This window comes from Charadrius vociferus, unplaced genomic scaffold (genome assembly GCF_000708025.1).
Source record: "Charadrius vociferus isolate BGI_N301 unplaced genomic scaffold, ASM70802v2 scaffold366, whole genome shotgun sequence".
Classification (NCBI taxonomy): domain Eukaryota; kingdom Metazoa; phylum Chordata; class Aves; order Charadriiformes; family Charadriidae; genus Charadrius; species Charadrius vociferus.
The window spans coordinates 770,316-787,220 of record NW_009648900.1 but is presented as its reverse complement, the minus strand read 5'-3'; the positions used below and the strand labels follow the sequence as shown (position 1 = coordinate 787,220).

The 16,905-nt window shown below is 35.6% G+C and overlaps 1 protein-coding gene across 4 annotated transcripts in view; it reads right to left on the bottom strand.

The window, feature by feature from the left end:
• The window catches only part of TAX1BP1 (Tax1 (human T-cell leukemia virus type I) binding protein 1), a 62,666-nt gene that overhangs the window by 23,673 nt on the left and 22,088 nt on the right, over positions 1–16,905 (bottom strand). For all 4 annotated transcript variants that reach the window (XM_009887182.1, XM_009887185.1, XM_009887183.1 and 1 more), the window contains exons 3-8: positions 16,692–16,879; positions 14,917–15,075; positions 4,690–4,838; positions 4,464–4,554; positions 2,758–2,943; positions 308–535 (exon numbers count right to left, since the gene is read on the bottom strand). In XM_009887182.1, the coding sequence (XP_009885484.1) occupies positions 308–535; positions 2,758–2,943; positions 4,464–4,554; positions 4,690–4,838; positions 14,917–15,075; positions 16,692–16,879 (1,001 nt within the window). The remainder of the gene's footprint in view (positions 1–307; positions 536–2,757; positions 2,944–4,463; positions 4,555–4,689; positions 4,839–14,916; positions 15,076–16,691; positions 16,880–16,905) is intronic.

Here is a 16,905-nt window from a genome sequence, read left to right as displayed (position 1 = left end):
CACAAAAGAATTAAGAAAGGGAGAGGAATCAAAATAATAAAGATAAATACTGTGTTATTCTGTGAAAATAATCTGGGGGTGGAGAGGGGTGGCTGCAAGTAGTAGCAGAAGCCTTCTTTGTTACCAACCTTCCAAATCAGCTAATGTACACAGGATTTAAGGTAGTAACTTTAGTGCCAAAAGAGAATTTGATCATGATTTGTACTAATAATCCAGAAACATATTTTACTCCCCAACTTTAGCAAAGCTAGCTCTGACAGATTTTATAAATACAGATAAACTTCAGTACTAAATACTGGCAACTTACCTGTTCGTTTTTCAAAGCGGTGATTTTTTTAAGTTCAGCTAAAGCATCAGCAAGCTGCTTTTTCATTTTTTCATTTTCCAGACGGGCACTGTGAAGATCTGCCATCGTCTTATCTCGCACATTTACTGCATCACTCAACTCTTTTGACATTAGGACAGCTTCTTGTTTGCTAGCCTGAATCTGATCTTCAGCTTTCCGAAGCTGTTCTTTTAAAATACTTGCATCCTCCTGGGAAAGAGAAGAGAGCAAAGACAAGCCATCATTTTTTTTTAATTCAAAGCTTAAGTAAAGCTTGGTATATGGATTAGAAAGATTTGAAAGAAAATCAAGTTTTCCTGGTGATTTTAGCAAAACCACTAAATCAAGAAGTAGTATGGAAGTACCATTTTCCCCATTTGCCTTCTTTGTTAACGGTGGTGTGCAAACATATTTCACTGTGACATAAAGGCAAATTTAAATATTATTATTTTATCTATACCGGTTTTCTGTTGTATTTTCAGCTTTAGTTTTAAACGTACACTGAAAAAAGTCTCTCTTTGTTGTTGTCACTGTAGAACTCTTAACGGGCACAAATGGCCATCCAGCTTCAAAGCCAAAGTTCATCCCACAGTAAGACGCTGCAGGTAACAGAGTAAGAGGTCTTATAATGCCTGTAAGTGATTGACATCAGACACTATAAAGCAGCACTGGGATGTTTTTCCTCACAGCTGCATTTCCCAAGATCTTGTGCAACAGGCTTCTCAGAAGAAACTGAGAAAAAGTAATGGAAAGCAAGCTGCAGCACACAGTACTAAGACCCTCAGAACTACTGTAGCTTCATAGTGCAGCCCAAGGACAAACTGACCAAGCTGCACTACTGTCTTCTCATTCCTCAGAGAAGGCCAGGATCACACACACAACCCCCACCCCAAAAAAAACCAAACAAAAAAACCCCCCACAAACAAAACACCAACCAAAAACCAAACGACCCAAAGCTACTTGCAGCCTCTGGGCTTTCTGAAGGCATAATCATCTCATATTCTTGAGTCTAGTCATAATGGACTAGAGAATACCTGAATTTATTTGTTAATTTTTGAGTAATCACTTAGGATAGCAAGTCCAGAGAAATACTAATATATTTTGTAAACATTTATGAAGATGGATGGACTAGGAAATGCCCTAAAGTCCCATCCCTTTGCTATCTTTACAGCGCATGATGAGTCAGTTACATATTTCAGTAAATATCTGCAGTTTCACACACTGTAGGACAAAAATATTAATGATCCCACCAGAAACATCACAAGCACTTCAAGATTAATAATCAACATTAATGTTTGGTTGCATCCATACCAGCACATACACATTCCCTATGCATTTTTACTTCAGTAGTAGTTTAACACATTCAGAAACAAAACTGCAGAGCAGTCAAAAGACTACAACATCTCAACAGCACTACTTTTCTATTTAAATTTTACACTCGTACCTCACATTAATGCAATTTCTATTGTTTCAAGAATAGACTGCTTCTTCTGTGAGAAGACTGACAAGACACACAAGACAAAATCCCTTGTATAATCTGACTTTTCCATGCTGGCCTCAAAGGCTGTGTCTAAATTAACTCTCTAGTTTGTATCAAGAGCACATTTGTGAAGCAAAACTCCCAGTCAATTCCACTATTACCTATCACACTTTAGATCACAGGACAGAACAGTCTCAGGGCATAGAAACTACATTCCTTTTGGATGAAATGAAACAGGACGATGTACACCAGGAACAAACATCTAATAGGTATTCTACCTGTAGCACCACACTAAAACTAATCTGAAGTAACTGCACCTGGACCGTGGCAGCATAGGTACCAGTTCTTCAGCAATTTCATGCTCCTACTATATCACACTGCTGCCATGCTGCATAGCAAAAGTTGCCTCTTCCTTAGAAGTCCTACTGGCACTTATTGCTGAGTTCTCAGTCAATTTAGTCCATTTACATGGTATCTTATCCTTTCTCAGGTTTTACATCGTTGTATCGTGACAGCACGTTCACCTAATAACTCCTTCAGCACATCTTTCAATGTCTTCTCTTTTCTGCTCCACCATCCTCTACAGTCTCAACATACCTACATTAAGTATTCTCTTTTCCTCAGTCTCCTTCCTTTTTCATGAAGTTAAATGCTACTCAAAGGAGTGCACCACTTTTACTGATGTACTTTTACTGAACTCACAAATTACTTTTCACGCATAGTTCTTCTCACACTTCACCATGTGAGACACCTCAACAAGCTCAGAATCTGCAAAACTAGAATGGAATTCACTCATTTGCTTATTTTCTGCATCTCCTGGTAACACCATAATCCTCTTGCATCTCAGCCTATACCCTGGTGATATCTTCAACTTCTTCCGTTCTCTTGTCAAACACATACAACCTTAGATATGTTTATTTTAAACCAGGCCAATTATATTGGTAATGCTTACCTTGTTTGACGAGGAGAGCAAAAAAGCTTTCTTCATGTTTTCTTTTTCAGCTATAAATAGCTGTAATCTGCCAACCTCCTCTTTATAATACGATATCATGTTTTCTTTGTTTGCATCCAAATTCTTAAACGTCTGGATTTCTTTTACTAGTTTGGTGTTTTCTATTTCTGTATTCTTCAAGTGTATCTGTAATGATGCTAAAAAATGTCAAACTCTTCTTCCACGTTACGAAAACTACTGTTCACCTGTCCATTTAAGTGTTCACCAAGTTCTAACTCATCTCTGAGGCAGATTAGAACAGGTAAAGAGGAAAATTAAACATTTGATAATATCACTGCCCTCCAGCACAAATTTTCCAGCTGGAATTCTTTCAGCCTGATCATCTAACGACAGCTCTGCTCTACAGCTAGAGGTTAAGGCCCTGGTATTTGTGCATGTCAAATTAAGTTCTTCTGAATTAACTCCTCTCTTCACAAATGCTGGACAACTAAGGACAAGTGAAGAGGAAATGACTTGAAGAAAACTAAAAAGAAATTAAACTTCTAGTAGTATCTACTCACAATCATCTAAGCAAACAGGACTACAACAGCAATATCCAGTTCCAAAGACAGCCAACTACTTTAGTAACTCTAGAGCTGTTTTTAAGATGTCATCAAGTCTACCATACTATGCCTAATAAAGGATAACTTTAAAGTGCTTTCCACTCAAAGACTAGATTTGTGTTGATTATTTACAAAAGGGATTCCATGCTTGTGCAAGACATTTTGAGATTTTATGACTTCTGGTACGTATCTAATATTGTCTACCACATAATGACATTTTCCTATGAACATAAATACTCTTTTAAATAAACCTGATTTGTTTCATACAAATAAAGAATTTCATTATTTTAGCATAAGACAGAAACAGCTTTTTTTTTTTTCCCCAAAAGAATGACTATGAAAACTAACAGCTATCAACTCAAGTCAGATAAGGCTTGACGTTCCTAAGGCCTGATCCACTTCTGTATCTACTTTTCTAAGCAAATGGTGACATCAAATAAGACAGACTAGTACAGCGGGCTGATATAAAATTTAAATATACATGTTTGCTGCAAGGATGGTCCAGCAGCTCACTCAAGTAGCCAGACACTCTGGATTAAGTGGGCGTCCCACAGGTGGGGAGGGTGAACCTTATTTTATCTTAAATATGGTTCTCTCTCAATACCAGCAAAAGAAATCATTTAAGCTAGTAAAAATCAATGCAATATAGATCCTACTAAAGTTTCTCAAAGTTATGCACAAGACTCAAGAATAGGGATCTAGAAAACACAGTCTGGACAGACAACTTAGAGTAAACAGTAATTTATTTTTTCGTAACTGTGTTAAGAAAACCAGTTACTGGGAGATGCACTGTGTAACTAAAGAACCATCTCACTCACAGCTGTTATTTTTGGTTACTGTGCCGGCATTTTAACAAACTGGTGATCCATTCTCCTTCTTAGACACCTTTTCGTATCATAGAATGAATTCAGATGCTATTTTCTTCATTCACTTTTAAATGAGAACCTCTGTAACTGTCTTTAAAAAAAAAAATCTGTTTACAGAAGTTACCCATTTCCTTTTTTCCTTAACAAATTCAATTTATTAGAGTTCTCCATAAAACATTATTACCTTTATTTCAAACCACTTCATTTCAGTGTATACAGGCACAAGGAATAAAGTTACCTTATAAAGTTCTTTTTCATCCTTTTCTGTCTTCAACACACATTCAAGTTGCTCCTTCTCAAGCGTCACCTTCTTCAATTTGTCCTTCAGGCTAAGACATTGACAAATTAATAGTAAAGAACTATTAAAACAGAAAAATCGATGCATACATTACAAACCGTTAGCTTAAAAAAAAGGCTATGGAAAGAAATAGTAAAATAAGGAACATAACAAAACTACTAAATACCTGTCTAACTCAGTTTCTTTTGCAATGGCTTTTTGAGTAACAGTCATGATATCTTCTTCAAGCTGGAGAACTTTTGAAGCAGCCTCATCATGCTTCTTCTTCAAATCATCAATTTCAGTTTTAAGAGCTTCTGATGCTTGAACACTATTCTTTAAAAAAAAGAATGCAAATAGGTGTCATTTAAGAACGCATATCTTCAGAACTACAACACGCTACTTGAATTAATGCTAAGATATATAAATATTGTTTATTACTAAGCTATATGAAAAAACCAACATAGGCTTACTGTAGATTTTGTTCCGAATAAAGGAGTAATTCACAGACGTATCTAGTTATCTACTTCTAGTTTCCTATACAAAATGGTTTGTATACTGTTTGTATATTCAGTAACGTTAATTTATTATAAGAAAAAAAGATCAAAATGTATACATTCCAAATCATGCTTACCATTCTAAACCGTCCATTAATGCCGTAAACAGCACAGCATTCATACATGAATGAGCACTCTGTTTAAACAGTATCACATTTATACAACTAAAATATCTGAAACACATCTAGAAAAGTATAGTGTTTGAAATTTCTCAGTGCTTTTACTTTAGAGCACGCATAAAGCTACAACATAAAGCAGATTCCTCAAAATGTACGACAAATTCATTTAAAATATATAAATATATATATATAGAGAATATATATTCAATATATTAAACTTGCTTTGCACAGTTAATGTATTAATAAGGAGTCAATAAGGAGTTTGTTTTGGTGCAAGCACTCAGTTACACAGAGACTACCAAAGAATGTTCTATACTTCAGAGTATAGGGCAAACAAAACCATATTTCATATCTTTTGCCCATCTCCTTTCTGCAAAGTAACCACTGAGTGCCTAGCTTAGAACACATAAAGAACTTCTATTTTTGTTTGTACTTTCTTTCACTTGAAAAGAAGGAAAGCTTGCATTTGACCAGATAGCTACATCACACAAGCAAGCCACAGTAAAGACAACTGCAAGCAAAAGGAACCAAAAAAGGGAAGTACTGATACTCCTGATGGAAAGCTAGTTACTACACTGCATTCTCCTAGCTGGAACGTGTGGAAGATTTCACAAAGCTTATGGAAGCTCATGAAACAGCATTCATGGCTTGGAGACTGGAAGCTGAGACAGAGGATGATGGCAACACCAAAAGCAGGTTCCTTTGAAAAATAATTGGACAGATGCAAGAGGGGAAGCCACTTTTAAGTACCACATTCATTATGTATTTACAAGTAATGTCCATACTGTTCTAAGGCACTGGACAGCTAAATGTTATCTCCACTACAGCAAAACAGCCATTTAAACTCAGATCATTTTAAATAACCCAGAAAATAAATTAATAACACTAAAGTAGAACACACATAACAAGGTAACATGCTACTATTTCTGATATCAAAATTCAAAAAAAGCTCAGCTTAGTATCAACCATGAGAGTGGTATGAATCAAAGTGCAAACAAGGTCAAGACAGACTGACCAACCTTCCTGACTACAGCACGACTTACAGTATTTGTGCAGATACTAAGGTACAAGTTGTCTTTCCACTCTACATTTGGAGGATTAAAGTACTCGTTCATCTACTCATTTTTAAACAAAGCTTAATGCCCTGAAACAACAAGACTGTACTGTTACATCAAGAGAAACACATCAGCCAGAGTTTACGGAGAACCCCTACTGGCCAGATTCCAACCTAACAATGTTTTAAGTACAATAAAATATAATGAGGACTGTTTTTACTCATTAATTGTCAAAATACACTTTTTGCAAGTGTAATTAAGCCCTGCTTTTACAAGCAACTAAGCAGAAGTTTTGGCATTATGATTTGGGGGGAGGGGGGTAGGAGGTGTTGAATTCTGAGGGGGTGGCAAATGTAACTGATGACCCCATCACTTCCTAAACACTATACCAGGATGTAAAGCAATTTTAATTTTTGTTACTTATGCTATTAAAAAAAAAAAAGAGGACTAATAGATTAATAGATTACAACTGTTGAAACTCGAAATGGCTTTATTATATGCCTTAATATAATAAAGAATTTCAAGGGAGCATGAATATACGATCTTTTTTGAAAACAGCATGGGAGAAGATAACCCATACTTTTCATAAGGTCTTTATTTTTGAAGAGCTATCAGTTTCCTGCAACCAAAAATATATGTACTTGGTGGAATGAACACAGGATATTTTAATTAAAGTCAGTATTCCAAGTAAAACTTGCTATATAACCAGCAGCAACAACACACATTATAACTGCTTGTCCTTCTCTAGTGCAGTGGAGACTAATTACTTGCCCATGTTTTGAAAGTCTAGTATTGTAAAAAGTCTATTTCAATGCATATCTGTGTTTTCTCTAAACACCACTTTGGTATAACTGTAACTGTTGTAACCTAAGTGCCTTCAAAAGAATTTAATCTGATACATTATATATACAAACTGTACAAACAGTTCAAACAGGCTGCCAAAGGTAACATATATTAAAAGGAATTAATAGCCTGAAAAAAATTCACTCCACAAACAGCATTACAATTGATGCTGCTTTGCTAGTTATTCTAAAGGGACATGGTATTAAAATGTAACAGTTCCATACTTAACAGATTCTCACCTAATAAACTTGTTTAGATACAACTAAAGCCTACAGTTTTGAAAGAAAAAAGGATTAATTTTTAGAGACGACTTGTTATTTTACAGAATTCTTAGCAATTCAATTTAGATGCTGCAATCCTAGTCCCACACACTCTGGTTACAGCGGTTTCAGTGCCTGTAAAATTTAAACTGAATACTCTTAGTCTATTTTACAGGTTAAAGTCGACTGTGTTTTAGCAGGAGTCTAAAGGGGAAGAATATAATAAACACATCAACTACATGTACAACTGCTATTAGAGAAAAGAGAACTACTTTCTTCAATACCTGTTTACTTAATTTCTCTTAATTTATCTGGCACATCTACAAATACTATACCTTTTCTTCCACCTTCTTAACAGAAAGAAAAGCACAGCAAGAGCATGAATCATTTTAATGAAATGGTTTAAAAACACCCAACAATTTTAAGGTTATTTTTACTCTGGATAGTATTTTCAAGCCAGTTACAAATGCAGCTTCCCTTGTCCTCCATCCCTAGAGCTGCAACAGCCTTATGGGTGGAGGAGGAAAGCAAACTGCATCACAAGGGTCACAACAAGCAGCCAGAAATTACTTACGTCAGCTTCATTGCTGCAAAACAAGAAGCTACTAAAACAAAAATTTCTATAACTACTAGGAGTTTCACTAGTGAAATGAAACAAAATTTAATGTAGTTGTCTAGTGAATTTATTTTCCCAGAATCAAAATTCCACATTGAAAATTTTGATGTACCTTCAGATAGGGAATGAGAAGAAAGGCAGGGGCACCAAAATCTTTACTGCTATTCTAAAATGGCAAAAGATTTAAGATGGCTTATTTTTAAAACAATTTTATTGTAATCACATGAAACACTGTCCTCCCCCTGAAAAGAACTGCTATTACACATAAGGTGATTTGCTCACAGTGCATTATAAACAGCTATCGAACGAACAGTTTTTTTATATCAAAGTTCTAAATTACAGATGAGTTGCTTTACATTTGCGTAACCTAATCGTAGATACACTGATTGAAACCTCATAAAGCTATTATAAGCTCTAACAGACATGCGAAGATCATGCCTATGTTCTTCCCTGAAACATGTTTAAAATCTATTTATTAAACTTCTACAAAAGGACTAATAATCTTTAATTTGAGAATGGAATAGACGAAGTTTCTAGATTCTCATTTACATGCTTTCCCTACTTATTTCTTACTTCTAATAGATTTTTGCAACACCAGTAAAACATTTCGGAGTATAGTCCAGTTAATGGAGGCAAAGCACTACAGACATCCCTTCCTGTGAATCAACATACACAACGCATTTTACAAACATACTTAAGGCAGAGATATCCAACAGACAGAATAAAATACTTGAAAAATACAACCCAAGACTATTTCCAGCTGTGACATCTCGCAATACGGCAATGGGCAGCATGGTTTTTTTTATGCTTCATCTTTCTTTTGCATAACATGTAAAACTCCCTGTCCACTTTTTAAAGGCCATTCCACGTTTAAAATATTCACCTTTGATTAACAGCTAATATCTGTTCCTACTCCCTACTCCTACGCTTCCAACTCTAACCATTCTATAATTCAATGATCTGCAATCTTTCTTCTACTTTTTACAGCACGCATACATTGTAATGAAGAAAAATGAAAAGTTAAAGTGAGCTATGCAACTCTGAAACCAAAGAGGTCAATTCACGAAATACAAGACAGTTTATTTAATAAAAAAAAAAAAAACACCACCAAAAAACCGGCAGCACTTCAAGTTTCAGGTGGATTGATTTATCTGGATGCAATTTAATGTCAGGGGAACCATTATACTTCATACCCTGTAGAGAATTTAGGGGATCTAGATGGAAATGATCTGCAGGAGCCTTTTGTTTATCCCACTGACATCATAGTCAGCTCCAACAGAATGATGTAACAAACTTAGCTGACATGACACGCTGTTTAAAGGGACCTCTGAGGACAAATGACAAACGCAACACAGTACCATTGCAGCCACTGCAAAAATCTGAGTGTGCTCAGTGCCCTGTAACACAAGGCCTGTATGTTCATAGAATCATTATGGCTGGAAAAGACCTTTAAGATCATCAAGTCCAACCATTATCTAACTCTATCAGGCCCACTTCTAAACCATATCCCCAAGCTCCACATCTAGACGGCTTCTAAATACATCCAAGGATGGCGATCCAACCACTTCCCTGGGCAGCCTGTTCTAGTCTTTGACAACCCTTTCAGTGTAGAAGTTTTTCTTAATGTCTAACCTACCCCTCCCTTGACACAACTTGACGCCATTTCCTCTTGTTCTATCAGTTGTAACTTGTGAGAAAAGACCAACCCCCACGTCGCTACAACCTCCTTTCAGGTAGTTGTAGATAGCAATAAGATCTCCCCCTCAGCCTCCTTTTCTTCAGACTAAACAACCCTAAGTCCCTCAGCCGCTCCTCATAAGACTTATTCTCAAGACCTTTCACCAGCTTCATTGCCCTTCTCTGGACCCTCTCCAGCACCTCAATGTCCTTCTTATACTGCGGCGCCCAAAACTGAACACAGTACTCAAGGTGCGGCCTCACCAGTGTCGAGTACAGTGGGACAATCACTGAAAGGAAACCTCAAGTTCTAATTTTTCTTTCTAAAATAAAATTTAAGCAGGCCCTAAGGTCAAACAGTAAAAAAAAAATTCCAAATAAACTCAATGATATTAAGCTTTTATCTTTGTGACTATGATTGGCAATAGAAATACTGCTTTAAAAACACTGAAGTCTACCTGTTCCAAAAACCTAAGATACCACAGTGGTAGTAGTTTAATTGTGTTAATCTCTTCAACTAACATTGCTAAACAGATCAAAACTAAGGCCTAACTCTGTAAAAGTTTGTCTAAGTAACATCAGTCACGCAATTACTGTCACAAACACTACAGATGTGCAAGTTTTTGCAGGAGGCAGCTGAAGTGAATCACACTATGATTTTGCAACACGCATTTACATTTCAGAATGTTAATTTCTTAAAACATCTAATTTCACTACAAGCTATCGCTTTTGCAAAAAGCCATTCTCATGAATACATAATTTGAATTGAAGCGCAGACAGGATACCTATCTAAAACATTTAAGAAATTCAAAAGAATCTGTTTGATCATCCAGTGAAATAATTTTCAACCAGTCAGTTTAAGAAATATTCATACACTAAAACAATAAAACAGCATTTTCTTTTCACGGGATGTTTACAGCACCTTGGGTGCTATAACTGGTGATGCCAACCTGAGCAATTCTTGAGTGTTTAATTTCTACCTTTAAAACATTATTTATATGGACTTGGGGGAGATCGGGGGGTGGGGTTTTGTGTGTTTTTGCTTTCTGGGTTCTGGGTGGTTTTTTGGTTGTTGTCTGGGCTTTTGCTTTTTGGGTGGTTGGTTTTGTTTGGATTTGTTTTGTTTGAGGTTTGTTTTGTTGGGTTTTTTTTAAAGAATGCATCCCCCTGAACATGAGATTTTGACACATACAGCATACATAAACAATATCAGCATTGCCTGATTTAAAGAGGCACTGAAAAAACACTCAATTCACTTCCTTTTATGTATGCAGTCTCAACTTGGCACTTGTGCAATGTGGCATGTCAGCAGTACAACAGCATTTTGTTACTATCTAACCAGAGAAACTCTCATAATACAGCATCAAAGCCAACTTAAATGAATCCCTGATATTTGAATAAAACTCTCCAATGAAAAAACCTACTGTGCAAGTAGAACCTATCAGTAGAAATGTGAATTTAGATGGATGTCCTATTAAAACTCTCAATCAGATAGATGAATCAACCCACTTTTAAAAAGTTAAACGGTGCATTGAAAGCAATGAAGAAAAAGTTTATCAAGTCAGTAAATTCACTTCTGCCTCAATTTTATGCCAATGTCATAACAGAAACACTATTCAGACGCTCACAGCATCAAAGAATGATCAGGTAACCTGCAAATCTGTTGCTTCTGACTCAAGTTAAACATTTATGGAAACTACTGCCACAGGACTCAGACTTGTCACCACTGTAACAGTACAGAAATCAGTTCAGAAGTACTGTCTTCCCACTAGAGGGAGACAAATGATTGAAAAAGTATCTTTTGCAAGCTCTGCTCTCTACAGAAGAGTACAGAACCTGTATTCACAAAATTGAATGGTTGCAGAGTGTCAGAAGAGTGACCGATGAAAGACTGACAAAACAACTACAGCATGTTTCCCTTGTTCAGCCCAGTAATATTAAATCTTAAAACAGTAGGCAAGTGCACTGCTGCCAGAGAGCTTACACACAGTTTAAGTACACACAAAACTGGGAACACAAAGACCAAAAAGCACGTGACTTTTTATTTACACAGGTATATATTTTTACATTTGTATTAGACGTATCTTATAAATATTTGTACTATTATTTTCTAGATAAGAACACAGTTTTTGAGTCAATGTTCTTAAATTTTTCCAAAAGTAAAATATATGCAGATTAAAGCAGTTTACTAATGTAACTCAATATACTTGCGTATGTACCAGTGAACAAGCTATCTTAATAGGAAACCAAAGGAAAAGTTGAAATATTGAAAGCAACCTGAAACAGTTCTGGTCACCATGTACCATCAGTCATATTCTTAAGTAAAATAATCATACTGAGTAACTACATCATTATTTTAACAGTGTTATATTAGTAGAGTTGCAAGCTGTATATACAGCATGATTCTAAGTAAAGGTATGCTACCAGGGAACATCATCCTAGCAAGTAGAAATTAACTCTGAAAGACTAACAGAAGGCTGTAAGAAAAAGATGTGACATTTCTGAAACACATCCAATAATTTTGCATTTACTCTGAATTCCCACACAGTAGTAGCAGATTAAGTTAAACCTTCGCACTCTGTAAGAGCTAATGTAATGTCATCTGAGGAGAAAAACAAAAATCTAGGAACAGTTTAACCGGCATGAAAAATCCTACAGAGGAATACTATGTTTTCCTGTAACTGAAAATACAGTCCTTTGGAGTGCAGAGTGTGCATGTTGGGGGGCAGAATAAAGGGGAGAATGGGAAAGATTCACTTAGCCCCTCCCTAAACTGGCCTTGTCGGAACAAGTACATACTACGTTAAGCAGCCATTTAAAAACATACATAGAGCCCAATATTCAAACTTTGTGGAACACTGATTGTATTATACCTAAATAGATTGTTTTGTATGCTATGTTCTTAAATGACTGATCTACTTTTAGCTCGTTTGTTCCTAATGTTTTCCCCAAAGAGCCTCTAAAGGATCACTTACAAAGCATCCCAACTAGGTGAAAAGCAGACGGAGAAGACTGCCCAGAATTCTGTGAGAGTAACTAGGTGGGCAAGAGCGATCAAATAATCAAGAGTGGGAGGGAAACACTAATTGGGATACAGCTGTGACATTGTCTGTCAACAATTATCCTGTCTACATTAAGAAAGCAATGTTTCTACAGACATTTCTCAATGATCCAAACTACTCCTGAACTATTTGTGAAACCAAAGGGCTGATAAAAATCAATACCAAAAAGAGGAAAGTAGTCTAAAGGCATACGAATAAACATGAATAAAAGGGGGATTTTAAGAAAAGTCTGTTTGAACAAAACATTTTCATATTATGAACTCAGAGCTTTTCCATCATTAATCTGCCTTCTATTTGTTACACTGTACCACAATAAGATAACTTATGTACCCTAACAACATCATCCACATTCTGTTCAATTTAATTATGAAAATATAAAGTAGCTTAGTAAGGTATCTGATCAAAAGACAAAGACATGAGCTTAGATACCCATACTATTTGCTCTGAAGGAACTGAGTAAGATTTTCAGAAAAGAGGCAGATTGATGAGTATTTTGTATAAAGGGGTTCATAACTCCAGGGCCTCCTTATCACAATACAAATGGTAATAAAGAAACAGTAGTTGCCAATACATTAGCAGAATAAAGATCTCTGCACTCAATTAGAACCAAATGCATGTGTATGTACAGATGTATCCACTTCCTTTGCTCATGTAATTGCTGCTTTTAAAATACAGTACTTTGTACTATTGTGTTTTTTTAAGTGGGCTCTTTGGACAAGCAAAATACTATCTGTGCACTTCTTCATGGAAGTACTTACAAAAAGGGAAAAAAATAATACATTGTTAAAATACAAGGCCAAAACAAAACAACAAAAAAAACACCAAAAACATACATTCCTGAAATTAAATTCTAATTGCTAAGTTCTGGTACCTTAAAGGCAAAATTATTTTTTATTATAGAAATTCACAGCAAAATACGAGAAAGTATCAAAACATCTTTGTTCCTATACAGTTTAACTGTATCCTTGCTGGACTGCCATCAAAATCCCATTTCACAAATTGTTCTAAAATGGTATTGTAGAGCTAATATGGATAAGAACTGACAGTTTACTTTCAAACATTTTTTTTAAATGAGAACCCCAAGTAACAATGAAATGTATTTATGTAGTTCATTCGGATTTATCCGCCAAGCTTACGATTCTGAAAATTCACGCAGTGCATACTTTTAAATATTTAATTCTCATCTCATTTAGCTAGTTCTCCCATGCACTTGAAATTAAAATCATTCTTTTATAGGAAAAACTTTTTTCTAAACAAGATCTTACCCTTTCTTTTTTCCTTAGTCAAGATTCCATTTCACTGTGATTGTTCAAAAGTAAACTACAAAGTTTCAACAGTTTCAAACTCCCTCAACAAACTCTTCTATTAAAGGTGTATCATGCAGAACTGTTGACATACATACTAGTACTTAGAAATAGCCTATTAACTGCTGTCCACAGCTAAATTATATAGGCTTCATTACTTCAAATTTGTCCATGTCACCACCTCCCTCCCACATGTTTTTAATCTCCTCCTAAAAGTTGTTTTTTTAAAAAGTATCAGCTTAAAAATAGATTAGGTCCAACTTTTTTGTGCCTTTTTTATAATATTAGATTTCCTCCTTACCACATGTAGAATTCCAAATTAAGCTTACTTTGTTTCAGGCTAGATTTATATTTTCACTATCAATTAACACTGTAAATTGATTTTTACGTTTGTGCTTCTTTTCCCTTTGAGAAATCTTCAGATCTTTGAGAAGTCTTTTAGAGGAGTGACTAGTTACTTTTCATTCTTTATATGCCCTGGCAGTGATATTGTCTGTTAAGTTTTGATCTTTGCTTTTAATAGCAAAACTTTTTACCATTTTCAATACCCTGTGTTCTATGTAGTTATTCCTTAATGGGAATTTTTTGAAAAGCCTTCCTCCATTTTAAGTTAATGTAAGCAAACTTTAAACTATCCAATCCCTTTTCACTATGAATTCCACAGTTAAATGTCAAACATCTGGTAACAGTTGTCATCGATTATCTTACCAAGCCTGGTACCAAAAGCCTTAAATATTTTAACCATTTTACGACATAAAAGGAATAGTGGCAGGAGGTTAATAGGAACTGACCTATTCTAGTGTAAATGTCTATCTAACTGCCGAGGGGTTTTGATAGCTGATTTTAGCACAGTTTAACTGGTTCTTGAAAAAGGAGGATTACAGACATTATGAGTCAGCTTTAATCAGTTAAACAACTAACCTTTTGCTCTGTTTGCAGTTGGTCACATCTCTGCTTTTCATGGTTAAGTTCTTTTTCCAGTCTTTCAACTTGATCTCTGAGTTGTGCTGTTTCCTTTTCCAGAACAGAAGTTACCTTTAATAGTTCTTCTTTTTCTTTTATTATTTTTTCAATTTTAAACTGTAAAAACAAAAAAAAAAAACATTGGGTTTTGGTAATTCTTCTCGCCTTCATTCCTATCAAATAAGTGGATAAATCCAGTGTTTGAGCAAAAGCACAAAATGTGTGTCCTCTGGCTATGTTACTGTACAGTTTTCCCCTTATTCCCAAATTTCTGAAGTTTCATTGCTTTAGCTGTTCCCAAGTGACAGCAACTACACAGGAGCTAATCATGACGATGACAGCTTGGTGAAAAAGTGGCTGCCGAGTGTAGAGACACATACAAACACACTCTAAAGCAACGTTAGCAATTTCACCCAAAAAAATGAATGCACACATAGCCAAAAGTAAGGACTGGCACATGAATTGCGGCCTTTCAATACTTAAAGGGGGCTTATAAGAAAGATGGGGACAAACTTTTTAGTAGGGCCTGTAGTGACAGGGTAAGGGGTAATGGTTTTAAACTAAAAGAGAGGATATTCAGACCAGATAGAAGGAAGAAATATTCTTTTTTTCCACAATGAGGGCGGTGAAACACTGGAACAAGTTGCCCAGAGAGGTGGTAGATGTCCCATCCCTGGAAACATTCAAGGTCAGACTAGACGGGGCTCTGAGCAACCTGATCTAGTTGAAGATTTCTCTGCTTATTGCAAGGGGGTTGGACTTGATGACCTTAGAAGGTCCCTTCCATCTCAAACCATTCTATGATTCTATGAACCAAGACCATAAAAAACGTTTGGAAAAAAGAAAAAAATCTTTTTCCTTAGTTTTAGTTCTATGTGTATATATATCCGAAAAGTAAAAATATCCCAGATGTATCTCTGTATTAAGTCTCTTATCCCTAAATTTTGAAAACTGGAAATCAAATACATGCATGTACATCCCTAGATGCAACTGACAAAAAGATAAAATATCTGATGGCAAGGTAAGGAAACTGTACTGAGCAAGTTTTCCAATAATCAGCTCATACACTGAAGTTGGTTTGGTTTGGGGTTGATGGTTTGTTTTTTTTTTCCTGTTTGGGGCTTGTTTGTGTTGTTTTTTTAAAGTAGTTTTCAGCCTACAAAGTATCAACAAGCAAATGGAAACATCTTGACTCTGGATGTAAGCATGTCAGTCTAACCACATCCATCTAGCAAAGAATATGACACACAAAACATTGCTTTAAATAAAACAACAGCTATTCTAATATACTTAGACACCTGCAATTACTCAGCTTAGCTTCCAAGGCTCTTCACTTGTGGACAAGTTAAAGATATGGTTCTGTTTTGTTGGTTGTTGGTTTTTTTTTTTTTTTTCTCCTTTCAACAAGCGGCATTTCACACAATGGGTGTCTTCCCTGCCCCCAGTTAGCTAGAGAATACCAATGTGAGAGATGGGCAACTATCTACTCCTTACGGTTTGTCAGTCTAGGCTTAGCGATATACCATACCCGTAACCAGTTTAAAATCTTTACTTATTTAATGTGCAAACGTTCTAAACTCCAATCAAATACTAGAGGACAAGCCAGAAATATATACGTTACGCATACATATGTAGGTTTTTTTCCTCCTGTTTTTTTCTCCAATACCTGCAAACGTATGTATATATGAAAAAATAAATAAGAAGATAACATTTTAAGAACTGTTGAATCAAACCTCAAGAAGTCCAGCTTTTGTAGTCACCACTAACATATCAGAGTTTCCTTCATCTTCCATAGTGAGCAATTCCTCAACAGGGGAAGAAGTACGAAACTGGAAAGGTGTGCTTGCTCCACGGATTTCTCCTTTATGAGTCACATAACAGAACTGGTAAAATTCTCCATCATCATTTGGTAGATAATATCCTATCAAAATAAATTCATATTTGAAG